The sequence below is a fragment of the Ailuropoda melanoleuca genome, chromosome 6 (assembly GCF_002007445.2).
Source record: "Ailuropoda melanoleuca isolate Jingjing chromosome 6, ASM200744v2, whole genome shotgun sequence".
NCBI classification, from domain to species: domain Eukaryota; kingdom Metazoa; phylum Chordata; class Mammalia; order Carnivora; family Ursidae; genus Ailuropoda; species Ailuropoda melanoleuca.
In genome coordinates this window covers 52,460,146-52,476,647 of record NC_048223.1, presented here as the reverse complement: position 1 = coordinate 52,476,647, position 16,502 = coordinate 52,460,146, and the positions used below count along the sequence as shown (strand labels likewise).

At 40.1% G+C, this 16,502-nt stretch overlaps 2 protein-coding genes across 7 annotated transcripts in view; one reads left to right on the top strand and one right to left on the bottom strand.

Annotated features, from left to right (window-relative positions):
* Window positions 1-6,165, bottom strand: part of LOC100472743 (lipase member J) — a 34,508-nt gene extending 28,343 nt beyond the window's left edge. Inside the window, exons 1-2 of the mRNA XM_034663564.1 lie at window positions 5,901-6,165; window positions 806-888 (exon numbers count right to left, since the gene is read on the bottom strand). Coding sequence (XP_034519455.1) covers window positions 806-888; window positions 5,901-6,141 — 324 coding nt within the window. The 5' untranslated portion in view covers window positions 6,142-6,165. The remainder of the gene's footprint in view (window positions 1-805; window positions 889-5,900) is intronic.
* Window positions 6,166-7,056: 891 nt separating this feature from the next.
* RNLS (renalase, FAD dependent amine oxidase) overlaps window positions 7,057-16,502 on the top strand; it is a 255,901-nt gene continuing 246,455 nt past the window's right edge. For 2 of the 6 annotated variants that reach the window (XM_034662391.1, XM_019794266.2), the window contains exons 1-4: window positions 7,165-7,915; window positions 8,888-8,993; window positions 10,026-10,168; window positions 15,914-16,072. In XM_034662391.1, the coding sequence (XP_034518282.1) occupies window positions 7,798-7,915; window positions 8,888-8,993; window positions 10,026-10,168; window positions 15,914-16,072 (526 nt within the window). In that variant the 5' untranslated portion in view covers window positions 7,165-7,797. Of the gene's footprint in view, window positions 7,916-8,332; window positions 8,572-8,887; window positions 8,994-10,025; window positions 10,169-15,913; window positions 16,073-16,502 lie in introns of those variants that run through there. The other 4 variants (XM_034662389.1, XM_034662388.1, XR_004626090.1 and 1 more) reach the window with 4 other exon arrangements.

The window sequence follows — 16,502 nt, the reverse complement described above, 5'->3', positions numbered from 1 at the left end:
AAACTTAGAGTTTCTTTTATACTCTAATTTGAATTTGATATGAATAATACTAATTAATGTGAGCTTTCAAATTAGCTTAACTTTGGACAGATTTACTTTTCAAATTGATAAACCACTTCAAACCCAAATTCACTCTCCTAAAAAATTGTTTTAAATTGTCAAAGTAGATGCAAATATGCAAGGAAAATCATTTATTTGTAATCAATTTAGTTATTGAACAACTTTGAAATATATTTGGAACAGCTTGGATATGTGAAACTACTCATTTAAGCATATATTTTATTTTATTTTTTTTATTCTCTATTTTTAAAAAATATTTTCTCCATTTATTTGACCAAGAGATAGAGAGAGCCAGAGAGCATAAGCAGGGGTGCGGGTGGGGAATCCCAGAGGCAGAGGGACAGCAGGCTCCCTGCTGTGCGGCTCTATCCCAGGACCCTGGGATCATGACCCAGCCAAAGGTGTTTAACCAACAGCCACCCAGGCGCCCCTAAGCATAAATTTTATGAAATCTAAACAGATCAAATATGTCTGATAAAAAATTTAGCTCTCAAATTGACATGTTTTTATGGGAGTAAATTACACACTGGAATTTAAAGGCTTAATACAAAAAAACGTAAACTATGTCAATAATTTTATGATAATTGCATATTGAAATGATAATCTGAATATAATGGGTCACTATTAAAGTCACGTGGATGTTACAGAATTAGCCATTCCTACTAAAATAAAATGTTACTTTTACCTGCAAACCTTGTACCTAACACAGCAGATTATCATTATTACATCAATTTAAGTCACTCACCATAATTTTCCATCCATGCTGGCTGCCTGATGAAGTATTATTCCATGGACCAATCACCGGTGCTTTGCTCTGTTTAGGGCAAACTTTTATAAGATATTGAAGATGAAAGTAGAATGGAAAATTGAGTTTTATACAAGAACACTAAAATTCAAGGCAACCAAAAATTTTAATAATCATCATTAAAGATTATCACCCAATTAGTGAAAGTACTTAAACAAAATATGAAGGTACCAAAAATCTGCATTATTGATAACACCCATCGATGACCAAATATAATTTCCTAAAAGTTGATTTGAGGGTTATTTTTCTTCAGCTTCTGGCATTAAAATGATTAGTTTGACTCTAGATACACCCCACAACAATGAAAAACATTATAGCCATATCTCTCTGTTCTTGTTGATTTTAGGTGCCTAATATGTGTGTCTTAAAAGTAGTCAATCATAGATTGTGTTCCTTTTAGCAAAAGTTGCTAAATAGAGTCATAAGGTGACCCAAAAAAAGAATATTGTTATAGAAGAAAAAATAAAATGAGAACATTTAACTTCAGTGCAATATCAAACCCAGCCTCCTATCATCTTTCAAGCTACCTTCACACATGCTATTCTAAATAACAGTCACAAAAATGAGAGCACATCTACAATGGTTGTTAATGGTAGTTTCCCACTGGCTTCGGTTAAAAAAAATTAAAATTATTAAGACATGATCCCAATTCTCTTAAAAACCTGAAATAGATTTCTGTTCTTTTTTTTTTTTAAGATTTTATTTATTTATTTGACAGAGATAGAGACAGCCAGCGAGAGAGGGAACACAAGTAGGGGGAGGGGGAGAGGAAGAAGCAGGCTCATAGCGGAGGAGCCTGATGTGGGGCTCGATCCCAGAACGCCGGGATCACGCCCTGAGCTGAAGGCAGACGCTTAACCGCTGTGCCACCCAGGCGCCCCAGATTTCTGTTCTTCTGGCTGGTAGTTATTGCAGTAACAGCCATGAGTTGTAAATATATAGTCTATGACTGGTGTAGCAGTTCAAATAAAGTCTTAAAAGTATTACTAGGTTTTGAAGATTTATCCCTCTGGAAAACATGAGCAAGTTTTCAATTTTTTTACTTAAGCCATATGATAGAAAGTATAACATTATTTGAAGATGGGCTAAGATTACCTTAAAATGTATATTGTAGACCCTAGGGAGACCACCAAAAATGTTTTAGGAAGCATAAAGAATAAAGGAGATAATATGGAATAATAATAAATGTTCAGTTAAACGCAGAGAAGTGAAAAAGAAATAAAGAAAAAATAAACATGATAGCAACATGGTAGATTTTAATCAAAAATCACTTTATATGCAAATGGTCTAAGTGCACTGGTTAAAGACAAAGATTGTCAAATTAAATTTAAAAAAAGCAAGACTAAACTGTATGCTCTCTATAAAAAATTCATGTTAAATATAGACACTTAAGTTAAAAAGTAAAAGGTAGAGCAAAATATACCAAAAGAAGGCTGGACTAACTATGTTAATTTCAAACAATGTTGACTCAGAAAAAGGAATGTTATTATGGATAAAAAGGGAGATTACATAATGATAAGGAGTCAATTCTCCAGGAAGACAAAATGATCCTAAATTTTTGAAGATAGTTTAAGGGTTTATGGGACACCAACAAGTGGATCAATATACACACTATATAGGCCCCAGAAGAAGAAAGAGAAACAGGCAGAAAGCTTATTAAAATAATAACAATAGCAATAATAACAGCAATAATAACAACAGCTGTAAACTTACCTAATCTAGGGAAAGAAACAGGTGTTCAGATCCAGGAAGCCCAGAAAGTTCCAAAAGAGATGAATCCCAAAAGACCCATACCAAGCCACATTATAATTGAATTGTCAGAAGTTGAAGACAAGGAGAGAATCTTAAAACAGTAAGAAAAAGAACTTGTTATCTACAACGGAACCCCCCATAAGACTATCAGCAAATTTTTGAGCAGAGACTTTGCAAATCAGAAGAGAGTGGCATGATATATATATTCAAAGTGCTGAAAGAAAGAAAAGAAAGAAAGAGAGAGGGAGGGAAGGGGGGGAGGGAGGAAGGAAGGAAGGGAGGAAGGAGAAAGAAAGAAAGAAAGAAAGAAAGAAAGAAAGAAAGAAAGAAAGAAAGAAGCCTGCCAACCAAAGACATTCAACCCAGCAAAGTTGCCCTTCAAAATTGAAGGGAAGATAGTTTTCCAGACAATTAAAAGCTGAAGGAGTTTATCGCCACTACTAGATGAGCCTTATAATAAACATTAAAGGGACTTCTTCAAGCTGAAATGAGAGGATGATAATAAGTCACGGGAAATCATGTTAAACTATAAAACTGGTAAGGTAAATATATAGTTAAATTCAGAATACTTTCATGTTTCATGGTGGTGGTAAATCTTGAAATTCCCTTCGCAAAGCTAGTCAAGAGCAACTGTGAAAGGAAAGGTAGGAAAGGAGAATCTGCTTGACCGCAAAGGCTTTTACAGATATTAATAAAAAGTACTTTCAACATCAAGAAAGTGGAAATTGACTTCCTTAAAATTATAACTGTCGGGCATTTAGAAAATCTTCCTTTAAAAAAAAATCTTCCTTTACTCATACGTATCCCGTTCGAGGACTACTGTCCTACCCAATACTTCAGTTCCTTTCGCAATATCCCCCATTGTGCTCATCCAGGTTTTGCTTGAAAGTGTTGCAGTTGGAGAACTACGTCACGAGGAAAGGTGTTCCAGTTTTAGATGTTATCTACTTAAAATTATTCCTTAAATATCTTCTTTGAGTGAGGCTAGAATCTACTCAACTGATTTGAGTATGTTGACATACCTAAGTATTTTTCTCTCTGAAGGTCTTTTACATACATGAAGATGACTTTCGTGTTTTCCTGAAGTTTTCTTCAGGCTAGAAATCTCTATCCCTCGTACCTATCCAAGTAAGATAATTTCAAGTCCGCATACCATCCTGATATTTTCCTTTGGAATGGCACCCATTTCTGAATGATCCTCTTAAACTCTGGCATCCAGCACTGAACATAGTACTCTAAATTTTCTTTTTTTAAAGATTTTATTTCTTGATTTGACACAGAGAGAGAGACAGCCAGCGAGAGAGGGAACACAAGCAGGGGGAGTGGGAGAGGAAGAAGCAGGCTCCCAGTGGAGGAGCCTGATGTGGGACTCGATCCCAGAACGCTGGGATCACGCCCTGAGCTGAAGGCAGACGCTTAATGACTGCGCCACCCAGGCGCCCCAAGAGCCGAATGTTTAACCAACTGAGCCACCCAGGCTCCCAGGCCAAGTAAAATTCTAAACCCTCTTCCCTGATTCTGTAAAATTATTTTCTAGATACAAGGGTAAGACTTCGAATAACCTTGTCCATTTTTGTTGTTGCTGTTAAATTTATTTTAGTGACTTCTATTGAAATCTCTTAAACTCCTGATCTTTAAATAACCCTATGACGCTATTCATCTTGATTTTATGCCATCTAAAAACTATTAGATTTGCCATCAATGATTATCAAAGTTATCAATAACACAGTTAGTGAGAACAGACATCCTTTGTGGACTGGCATGATATTTTTATATTATTCCAGTCATATTATACCATAAAAAGCACTCTCTCAGAAAGTATTTTCAATACTGAAACTGCCCCACTGAATTACCATTCGGCCTATCATAGTTTAAGCGTTATCCTTGGAAGGCTTGTATACCTTCCAGGCAAACAGTGAGCTCTGTTTCTGAGAATTCTAACTTTGATTCTAGTTGCCAGGGATGCTGTATTGACTATGACAATGTTTCTGCCCTCTTGGTGCATAAATTCTATTAAGTAAACGATACATAAGTAAGTAGGTAAGAAAACAAGATACCTTCTAAAAGTGCTTAAGTGACATGAAGAAAATTAAACAGGTTAGTGGAATAGAGTCACAGGGTGGTTGTTTTAAGTCCAATGGTTAAAAGAAAGCTCTCTTTAGGTGATTTTTAAGCAGAACTTAAATGAACAGAAAGAATCAGTCTTGCAAAGATCAGGAATAGGAAAGAAGAGAAAAGGTCAAGGTGACTAGGAAGAGTAAATATAAACACACCCGTCCTCGCTATTTTGCAATCTTACTTTCTTTAGTTGTCTAGTCATTCTCAAATTTCCCAGAAAGATAACACTAGAACCAGTAGCCAACCACTGACTACGACCCTACAGTTAAATATCTGGACTAGTGTAACCCGTTCTGGAGGTTGGGGATGGTGGCTCAGGTGGGTGGCTATGCTAGTCCCTAAAGACTAATGAGAAATCACAAGCCACCATGCCTGCCTTTATTCAATGGTCATAACAATCCCAAGTTCTATATAACTTTTTAAAGAACATATTGTCGATCACACCAGGAAAGGAAAAGAGTGAAGAATTAATGCAAATTAACAATACTGGAAGCAAGTAAAAAACAATACTGGAAACACAATTAAAAAAACAACACACAAGTATGCTCTGTACTCAAGAACTACATAAGCAAAGGCTTACTGCTTTCACAGATACGTGGAAAATCGGAGGATGTGTTCGGGGAACATAAAATCTCAACTATAGCACAAGACATACGAAAGTTACCAGGGTAAAATATAAACATAGGTGGGGGAAATATCACTGAACACTTTTATGCCAAGCAGTTGAACTTGATTCTGTATGAAACCGAGAGCTACTGAAAGTTTTCTGAGAATGGTAGTGATGGATCCAGAAGCTCAGTGGAGAACACAGATTAGGAATGGGGAGCCTGAGTAGAAAGTGGTTATAATAATCCAGTTAAGAAGTAATGACTGCTTGGGGACCTCGGAGGCTCAGTCAGTTAAGCTTCCCACTCTTGATTTCAGCTCAGGTCACAATCTCAAGGTCGTGAAACTGAGCCCTGAGTCCGACTCTGAGATCAGCATGGAGTCTGCTTGAGATTCTCTCTCCCTCCTCCTCTGCCCCCCCCCACCCCATGCTCTCTCTCTCTCTCAAAAAAAGTCGCGATTACTTGAATTTAAGTAATACATTAATCTGTTGGTGATTACTTTTCAAAAGGCTAAATATCCACAGCTGACAAGAATGCAGTAAAACAGTAGTACTTACCTGGTAGAAGTGGAAGCTGGATTTTTCTGGTGTAGAATTGCATGGGATTGAATATAAGAGGCAGAGGAGAAGAGGTCAAAAAGACCAGACGACTCCTAGTTAACAAGAGTGAGAAAAGAGAAGCTATTGGAGATGACCATGAGGTTTTAGGCCCGATTACACAAGAAATGAGGAAGCAGGAGATGGTGGACATGAGCAGAACAGACTCAAAACAATCCAGGAGGACCTGCCCTAGTCTCATCCTCGAGATACTGTGCGAATTTGGGCAAACTCACTTCAACTTAGTGTCTATATTTACATTATATAAAATGTTGGTGGCAGAGGGCAGATGAAATAGATTACCTCAAATCTCCTTTCTGGACAATTCTGAGATTTTTAGAATGTGGTTTTGAAATCTTTGACTATAAACAACTTTGAGGCCGGGGTTGATTAACTTCCATCTAGCCGATCAGGTTTATTTTGTTTATACCAAATAAATTAATAAATGTATATAGCCTTTATAAAACATGTGAAATTAATAGAAACATGTAACTACATCTGTTTCCTCTTGAATTTCTCTAATACTGCATATGTACTTGTCTGTGTTTGTATACAAAACTCTGGGATTTTACTAGTTTTGTAGCTAGGTTTTCAGCATTATAGAATGAGTAATTTTCTATACATCCTTAAACATTTAAAGCCATATTTTCTTAGTAGCTTCATTAAGAAGTTTGGATAGCCACAATCAAATCAATTAAATCCCCTGTTGGTTGTAGATTTCCACGTTTCTAATAACATTGAGGTAAACACATTTTTACATAAATCTTAATGTAATTATCTATATATTATTTTCCCAAGATAAATATCTAGACCTGGTATGTCTCATTTATAGGACACAGTTTTAGGGCTTTTAATATATTAGTACTCCAGTTTGCTATTTATATTGTGTCCTGTGCATTTTGTAACATACAAGTTATAAATAATTATGTATTTAAAGTTTTTCTGTTCTGCTCCATCCTTTATTTTTGTCTATTTACAGACTATAATTCATCTATATTTCATCTATATTTTATCACATATATGTAATATTGATTCATCATTAATTTGATGTATGGTAATTACTTCATGACAGGGACATAAAGGAAAACTTCTAATTTTTAACTGTTTTCATTGTCTGGCTATCGTTGTCAATTTCTTAGCACTTCTCATAGCTATTCAGTTTCTCTAGTTTTCCAGGTAATAATTTATCTACAGTCTAGGGTAACTGAATTCTTTATTTTTTAATAGTTCATAGTTCTCATCGCTTTTTCTTTTTTGTTTCACTGCGAATTTCCAGGACAATGTTGGGGGGAAACCAAGCAGTGAGAATAGCAGGTATCTTTGTCTTGCTCCTCTTATACCCCTCAGACCATTTGGAATGTGTTCTGACCTAAAAATATTTACTCAAGAGCTGAGTGATCTCAAGTTCCTGGTGAATCAAACATCTGTAATCGTTACAAATCTGACACGCTGACGTTACTGTCCCCGTTTCACAGATGGAGAGACTGAGGCTCCAGTTGGAGAAGGCGCGTTCCTGCATTCGCCCGTGCGTCTGGTGGAGGTGAGCCGCCGCCTTCAGGCCTCGCGGGTGCGGCCCCTCCCCGGCCCCCCACGCACTGCCGGACTGCGGTGTCGCGCCCGCAGCGGCTCCAGCCCGGGGGCGGGCGCTCCCAGGCTCCATCCTGCATCCCAACCGGGCTCGGCGGGCCCAGGGGCGGCCGTGGACTCCGAGCACCCGGGCGTGGCCCACCCCCGACCGCGGCCCGCTCGCCTCCCGTCTGCCCCCTGCCGGCCGGCTGGCGGAGCTGCGCGCGGGCGGGGCGGTCCTGGAGCGCGGAGCCCGAGAGCGGGGCGCGGCCTCGCCGCCAGAGCCAGGGCCATGGCGCGGGTGCTCATCGTGGGCGCTGGGCTAACGGGAAGCTTGTGCGCAGCGCTGCTCAGGAAGGAGGCGCCCCGTCCAGTGCACCTCGCGGTGTGGGACGAGGCTGGGGACTCAGGTGGGTCGTCGGGCGGTCGAAACCGGGGAAAGGAAGCCGGCGCCTACGGGCGGACCACGCCGGGAGGTCTATGGGAAAATGCAGTCACCCCGGCCGGCACCCCACTGGCGACATGCGCAATGTGCGCCCGGTCACGTGACCCGAGCCTCTTGCTCCCCGGAAAGGCCCGAGGGGGGCGGGAGTGGGCGGTGACCCCGGCGCCGGAGAGGGCGGGGAGAGGGGGGGAGTGGGAGGAGCCCCGCGGGGCTGGGAGGGAGGAGCGGGAGGAGCCCTGGGCAGGAGGAGGGCGGGGAGCAGGAGGAGAGGGAAGATCCCGCGCGGGTCAGGGAGGAGCGGGAGGAGGGCAGACGCCCGGGCTGGAGGGGCGGCGGGGGGGAGCGGGAGGAGCCCCGCGCGGGGTCAGGGAGGAGGAGCGGGAGGAGCGTCACCCCCGAGGGCGGCCCAGGGCCTGCGAGGAGCTCTGCCAGTTTGCAGAGCTTGGGCTTCCCGCCTTCGCCAGTAGGGCCCTGCCTTTCTTCTGCACACTGCGAGGATCCCAAAGTGCCCTTTGACCAGGACTTTACGAAGATCCAGTTTACAGACTCCACTTTTTCTCATGAAACCCGATTGCAGGCATGAAAGCAGGCTTTGAGTGATTCATTCCGACATTTCGTGCGGTATTTCGTTTTATGCTATCCATGCACCCATTCCTTTTATTTAACTGTGTGAATCCAGGGGCCAGGCACAGTGCCGAACACTGCTGCACCATTCATGTGTCCTTTTTAAAAAAATCCCTCGCAGTGACCAAATTGTCTCCATGAATTGCTTCCTGACAATGGTAGAGGACAAAGCCCAAAACTAAAACAGAACAGCACAAAAAAAAGTCCGTTTTTAATACAGCCGTTAAGTAATCCATTTGGCCTCACGTGAGGTGAATTAATTGCCGAAGTTTCATTCTGATGCACTAAGATGTTTCTTGTGAATGAATCCAAGGGGGAAGAATGAGTACAGCCAGGAGTCCCTACAATCCGCAGAGCACGGTTGACTTGGGTGCCCAGTACATCACCTGCACGCCTCACTATGCCAAACAACACCAAAGGTGAGTTAGTTGAAAGGGGAGGAATCGTTCTTCGTGACTGTATGATGTAAAAAGATATAAATCATCCATTTTTAACAGGGTGACACTTTGCCTCTCGTAATATAGTGAGGATATTATAATATTAGCATTGCTGATGGCATTAGCTGTAAGAGGTTAGCCTGAGTAAAGTGGGAAAGCTGGAGTCCGTGCCTCCCAGGTGGTCCTGAAGATCACATGAGATGTTACATCACGAGGGCTCAACTGAAATATGAATTTCTGTGTTGTGTTGAGGAAGAGGACAACTAGTCAATCTTCACTAAGTTCAAAATGGGTAGACTGCATACCTTTCTACCTTCACTGACTTTAATTTTGAGATATAGAAGAAAATAGGCCTTCACCTAATGTCAGCAAAAAGATTTATTAATTCTCAAAATGTTTCTGTTCTTCACCTGAATTATGGTTTATTAACTTTTTAAATAATAATTTTTTGTTATGTTAGTCACCATACAGTAGTACATCCTTAGTTTTTGATGTAGTGTTCCATGATTCATTATTTGCATATTATGGTTTATTAATTTTTTTGAAGTAAGCTGTATGCCACACATGGGGCTTGAACTCACAACCCCAAGACCAAGAGTCGCGTGCTCTACGGATTAAGCCAGCCAGTATTATGTTTTTGAATTATGTTTTTTTAACACAAAACATACACTGAGTTGATCATATGAAGATTTCTAGTTATTATTTAGAATGATAATCTCTAAGAATTCTTGGAAGAGAATATAGTATTTTTTTTTAAAGATTTTATTTATTTATTTGACAGAGATAGAGACAGCCAGCGAGAGAGGGAACACAAGCAGGGGGAGTGGGAGAGGAAGAAGCAGGCTCATAGCGGAGGAGCCTGATGTGGGGCTCGATCCCATAACGCCGGGATCACGCCCTCAGCCGAAGGCAGACGCCCAACTGCTGTGCCACCCAGGCGCCCCAGAGAATATAGTATTTTTAAACTAACTGATTGTGGTTTATAATTATATCATATATATTGATTTATTTCAGTTTTTATGATGACCTATTAGCTCTTGGCATTTTGAAGCCCCTGACTGCTCCTATTGAAGGGATGGTGATGAAAGAAGGAGACTGTAACTTTATGGCACCTCAAGGAATTTCTTCAATTATTAAGCATTACTTGAAAGAATCAGGTGGGGATAGGATTTTCTCTGCTTTTTTTTAATATTGGCATTTAAGGATAAAAGTTGTGTACATAATTAAATATTAATACTATAAAGAAAGTTATAAAATAGATGTTCTCCTCTTTACCACTCAATAGCTAATTTTCTTTTCCTAAAGTAATCCCTAATAATACATTTCAATGTATGCTTCTAGAAAAAAGTTTATGCATCTGTCTATTGATCTATATGGTTGCGTCTATTTATTTATTCATGTGTGTTTATATTTATTCTTTTTAAGTATACAAATAAACTGACACCTTGTTTGGTCTGTATATAATAAATCAACCCCTCCCCAATTATCTGTCTGTCTACCTCCTATTGGTTCTGTTTCTCTGGAGAATCCTAATACAATATCATAGACTGAATCATATCTTAGGTCTGTTTTCATAACGACAAATTCAGTATGCTTCATTCTTTTCAATGCCTGTTCAGTATTACGTTATTTATTTATAAATAAATAAATACATTGTGTAAGTGTTAGCTTTCTGGAAAATATTTAGATTGTTGGAGGGGGTGAGGGGTTGTTTTGGTTTTTGCTAATCCCAACATTGCTGCATTGTTTAACCCTGACACACATCTTCTTTTTTTTAAGATTTTATTTATTTATTCGTCAGAGATAGAGACAGCCAGCGAGAGAGGGAACACAAGGAGGGGGAGTGGGAGAGGAAGAAGCAGGCTCATAGCGGAGGAGCCTGATGTGGGGCTCAATCCCATAACGCCAGGATCACGCCCTGAGCTGAAGGCAGACGCTTAACCGCTGTACCACCCAGGCGCCCCAACCCTGACACACTTCTATAAGCATATCTGTAGGACCAATTTCTAACAGGACAGTAGCGGTGTCAAATGGTATTGTGAATTGTTAATTAAACTAGGTCATTCCATCTATTCCTCTTAAAGAATATCTCATCATCAGCAGTGAATGAGGAGGGGCCTGGGTGGCTCAGTCGGTTAAGCATCAGACTCTTGGTTTTGGCTCAGGTCATGATCTCAGGGTGGTGAAATGGAGCCCCAAGTTGGGCTCTGAGCTCAGTGAGGCTCCGCTTGAGATTCTCTCCCTCTCCCTCTGCCCCTCCCACTCATGTTCTCGCTCTCTAAAATAAATAAATCTTTAAAAAAATTTAAAAAAAGCAGTGAATGAGAATTTCTCTTTCTGTACATGTTGATATTATGGAGATTTTTAATATTTGCCAGTGTGATAGGTTACAGCTGGTGTCTTTTTGTATTTTGATTTACATTTATGTAATTATGAGTGAGTTTATGCATTTTCATGTTTTTAGTGAGCTCATTCCATCTTTTTTTCTGTGAATTTCTTATTTATAACCTTAGCCCATTTTCTATTAGGATTTTCATTTGTTTTGAAAATGATGTTTTTTTAAAAAGATGATAAATGATCTTGGATGATAAACAATTTGTTTTTTTAAACAGAAGTAAATTTCTTGATGAATCATAATTAAGTAAATTGCCCAATTCAAGATCACTGACGAAAGGTGCTGAGAAATTTTGTTTCATAAGCTGTTTCTAGAATAATTACTGTTTTGATCTTCTTCATCAAATATTACTTATTGAGACCCCCAGGAATCCCTGATAGTAGGCAAGGGAGAGGTCAGTGAGATCGAATATACAGATAGCATGGGAATATAGTAGATGTCATTCTGGTTAGACCATTTCTCCATCTACTATTCAGTCTATGATGGTGTATTACTCAGGTTTTTCCAGAGAAACAGAGCCAATAGGAGATCGATATAATAGGATGTGTGTGTGTGTGTGTGTGTATAATAGGATATATTCATATATATATGATTCATTATAAAGAATTGGCTTGTGATTAGGGAGTTTGGCAAGTGTCAAGATCTGCAGGATGAACTGGCAAACTGGAGGCAAAGGAAGAGCTGATTTTTCAATTCAAATCTGAATACAAGGGGGGAAAAAAACCCAAAAAACCTTGTCCCAGTCTGAAGGCTGTCAGCCAGGAGGAATTCTTCACTCTTGGGGAGGTTCAGTCTTTCTGTTTTCTTCAAGCCATTGGCTGATTGGGTAAAAGCCATCTACATTCGTTAGGGAGGGTAATCTGCCTTACTCAGTCTACCAGTTTAAATGTTAATCTCATCCAAAATCACCCTCATAGATGGAACCCAGAATAATATTTGACCAAATATCTGGGCACTCCATGACCCAGTCAAGTTAATCCATAAAATTAACCATTACAGAATGGGATACCATTGGATATTTTGTAGAATGTCACCATCATCTTCATAAATTGCTGCTGTATAACTTGTAAAAGTCTCATTTCCATCATGATTTGACACAATTTAGATTTGCATGTTTACCGCAATCCTCAAGTACTTACTGTGTTATATATCCATCCATGTATGCACACATCCATTCAGTAAACACTTACTGAGTACGTACTGTATGCCAGACACTGTTTCAGGTGCTAATGATACAAGAACCGAAGTCCTTGCCCTCTTAGAGCTGGTAGTCTGGCAGAGGGACAGTCCTTGAATACACAGCATCTACATCCTTCTTTTGGTGGCTGTCTGGGAGGATATATGTGTTCTATTCCAATTTTGCTTTCGAAGCTCTTGGGAAAGGAGGTCATATTTAATTACTTGTGGCTCACATAGAATTTAGCAGTAGCCTATACATAGTAGGTAGGTATCATGATATATAGATTTCTCTATGTGTATCTATTTCTATATATGTATACGTACATATGTATATTGGAGTTGTTAAATATATTTAATACAGTTGTTAAATATCTTTAATATAGTTATATATATTAGGTGACTATCAGTTTTAATTTAACCAATTCTTAGTAAAAACCTGTTTATATTTTCAGTTTGTCCAGCCTCTTGAGACAATGATTTTGTAGATTTCTTATCACTCTATAAAATATTATTTATTTCAAAAAGTAATTAAAAAAATACAAACTACTGGTAGAAAGTTTGGAAGATACAGAAAAATAGCAGGAAAAATGTCACTATATATGTCAACAATAAGTCCATTTTGTGACCTACTTTCTGCTTTTTTAAAAAATGAATTTTTATGTAATTGAGTTCAAGGTCTGTATAATTTGAGCGTATATAAACAATTTCTTCGTTTATTTTAATTTCATCTTTGTAATACTTCAAGTGTCTTTCCCCCTCTTTATCCAGATCTGTTGTTATAGAATTTATAGACCTTATCTGTACTATTTTAAATTTTACAATTGTACCTTTTTAAACATTCTTTAAACTTCTGTAAAGCTTTCTTTCCGCTGAATGGTCCACAAAAGTGTGTTAGTGTTTCCACAACGTAAGTGAGAGAGTTTCTGGAATCAGAATCACCTGGACTGAAGTCAACGTTCTGCCCTCCGCTTCCTAGCTATGTAATAATGGGAAAGTTTAAACATTTATACCCTGGTTCTTTCATTGGAAAAATGAGAGTAGTAACAGTACCCACTACAAAGTGTTATCATGAGGACTATGGGATATAATGCATTCATTGTCAACCCAAGCAAATAATGGGCTATGTACATAGCAACCTCATGATAAATGTTGGTTTAGAAAATAATCTCCTTGAATGAAGGTGACCTTTCCACAAGAACCCAAACTGTCAAGTCATTCTGAAAACACTCTACAGTTTGGAATCAATTAAGTTTACAGCCCCACAATCTGTTGGACGAACCAGTAGTCATTTAGATTGGACCAGACTTCCAGGGAAATTATCTGTGTGGGATACGTCTAATCGTGTATGCTTTAGAATGCGTTCAAAACTCTAAAGCCAGTGCTTAACTAGAACTACTTCCCACGACAGTGGCCTGAGCCACAGGGATTCTGAGTCAGTAGGTCTGGCTTGGGTCTCAGAATGTACATTCCTAACAGGTTCTGAGATGCTTCTGTTGCTGCTGGTCTGGTGTCCACACTTAACCACTGACATACACCTTGCAGAATATTTTGGGACCACTGGGATACAAGTCCAAGACATTTGGCTGGGTATGGAGAATTTCTAGGTCAGTGGACTTCAGTTCCCTGAAACACACATACCTGCTCGCCATGGCCAATAACCATGCAAAGGTCTTTTCAGGGAATGTTATAAGAAAACACAATGGAATAAAACATAAAAAATTACTTGACTTACTTGAGGTCCAGATCAGGGACAGGACCAGAGTGAGGTGAGTAAGGTGGCCAGGTCGGGGTGAGACGTTCTGAATATATAGAAACAAGTGAAGGGGAACTGTTCGGGCTGGAGTGGAGACAGTGGGTAGGAGTTGAAAGCTCCTCCAGGAGCCTTAGGGAAAGCCTCAGACAGGTTGGAGGCGACTCACTAGCCCTTGCTCTAATCTACGAACAGAATGATGCTGATTGCCTCAAAGAGGTGGACGGTTGGGCCCAGTTAGCACCTTGTTCCTTCTAATATATTTGCATTTGATCTAAAAAATGTGAATGTTTACAGTGTTGTGGCAGGATTCGAAGGACAGTGAAGGCATCTGAGCTGAAGTGATGTGAGGGGCAGAAACGGGTATTTTTGAATAGATAAGACATACCTGAAACATACAGATATTTTGAAGCAGTGTCAGAATGATGGCCGAGGGACCTCATAGGTGAGGGGGATCACACTGAGACGGAGTAGCTACAGGAAGGAGGCTGCAGGGCCCCGGGTGGACATAAGCCAGTTTTTCAGTGGCTAGGATCGCTAAGTGTCCCCGGTAATGATGAACAGGATCTTTCAATGTGCTTTTTTGTCTTCTATCTTCATTTCTTGCTTTTCTGTTCCCGAGGCTGCGTAGAAGTAGATTTGTTTTTTAATTAAAGTTTTCTGAAAATTGAAATGTGAGGTAAGTGCGTGGTCCCAAGGAGACGTAGTGATCCAGTTATATTTTCTTGTCTTTTGGTTTGTGGTTTCTGATTCATTCTCTTCTTCAACAGGTACTTACTAAATCCCTAGTATGTGCCGAGTACTCGACTGTATATGCGATACGGTATTCCCAGAAACAAAACAGGCATAGTTCCTTGCCTGTGGGCTCACAGATTAATAGGGAAAAATATTAATCAAATAACTATATCCAAGTAATTATTAATAACTATATCCATTAATAATAATAATTAATAATAACTATATCCAAGTAATTATTCTTGGTGATAAAGAAGAAAAATGCAATGAGAGGACATGCTCGATTGTATTTCTCTTAATTCCAGTTCTTCTTAATAAAGGTAATTGATCTACCAACGAGGGCTTGAATTTCTTTCACAGACACCTTTTTCAGGTTTAAGATGGAATCTTAATTTCTTTAATAGGGAATATGGCTCTTCTTGCTATTTCTAGAATTGTTAACACCTCCACTAAAGTGTATTCCTGCTCCACAAAGATCATGAGCTTTAGACTCGGATGGATATAGTTTTACGTCATGGGGTGACATTTCTGAATTTGTTTCCTTGTTTGTGAAATTAATTGGTACAGTGTATATCAAGTGCCTGTTACAGTCCTGGCATATAGTAGCTGCTTAATGAAAGACAGTTGTGATTGTAGTAATAGTTTTTTACTCCAGGGCAGGCATTGATCCCAGGGTCCAAGGAGCCAGAATGAGAGGAATTCCTACCGAATGAGAAAGGGAACCCCTAGAAGAGAGCCTTCACTGTTTAATTCACGGGAACAGATTCAGTTGTGACTCTTCTCTTTCTCCTCCTTCATATTGGAAATCCTGATTATGTGAACACAACTTCGCTTTTGGAACAGGTGCTGATGTCTGCTTCAGACACTGTGTGACCCAGATCAACCTGCGAAATGGCAAGTGGGAAGTCTCCAAGGAAACAGGTCCGCCTGAGCAGTTTGATATTGTTGTCCTCACCATGCCAGTTCCTCAGATCCTGCAGCTGCAAGGTGACATCGCAAACTGTGAGTCCCAGCCTGCGCCATCCACCTCAGAGAGTGGGGTTCCTCTCATGGGGTGTGAGTTCATTGTGAGTCTACCTCAGAGAGTGGGGTTCCTCTCATGGGGCGTGAGTTCACTGTGAATCCACCTGAGAGAGTGGGGTTCCTCTCATGGAGTATGAGTTCACTGTGAGTCCACCTCAGAGAGTGGGGTTCCTCTCATGGGGCATGAGTTCACTGTGAGTCCTGGCCTGTGCCATCCACCTCAGAGAGTGGGGTTCCTCTAATGGGGCGTGAGTTCACTGTGAGTCCACCTCAGAGAGGGGTTCCTCTCATGGGGCATGAGTTCACTGTGAGTCCTGGCCTGTGCCATCCACCTCAGAGAGTGGGGTTCCTCTCATGGCGTATGAGTTCACTGTGAGTCCTTGCCTGCGCCGTCTACCTCAGTGAGTGG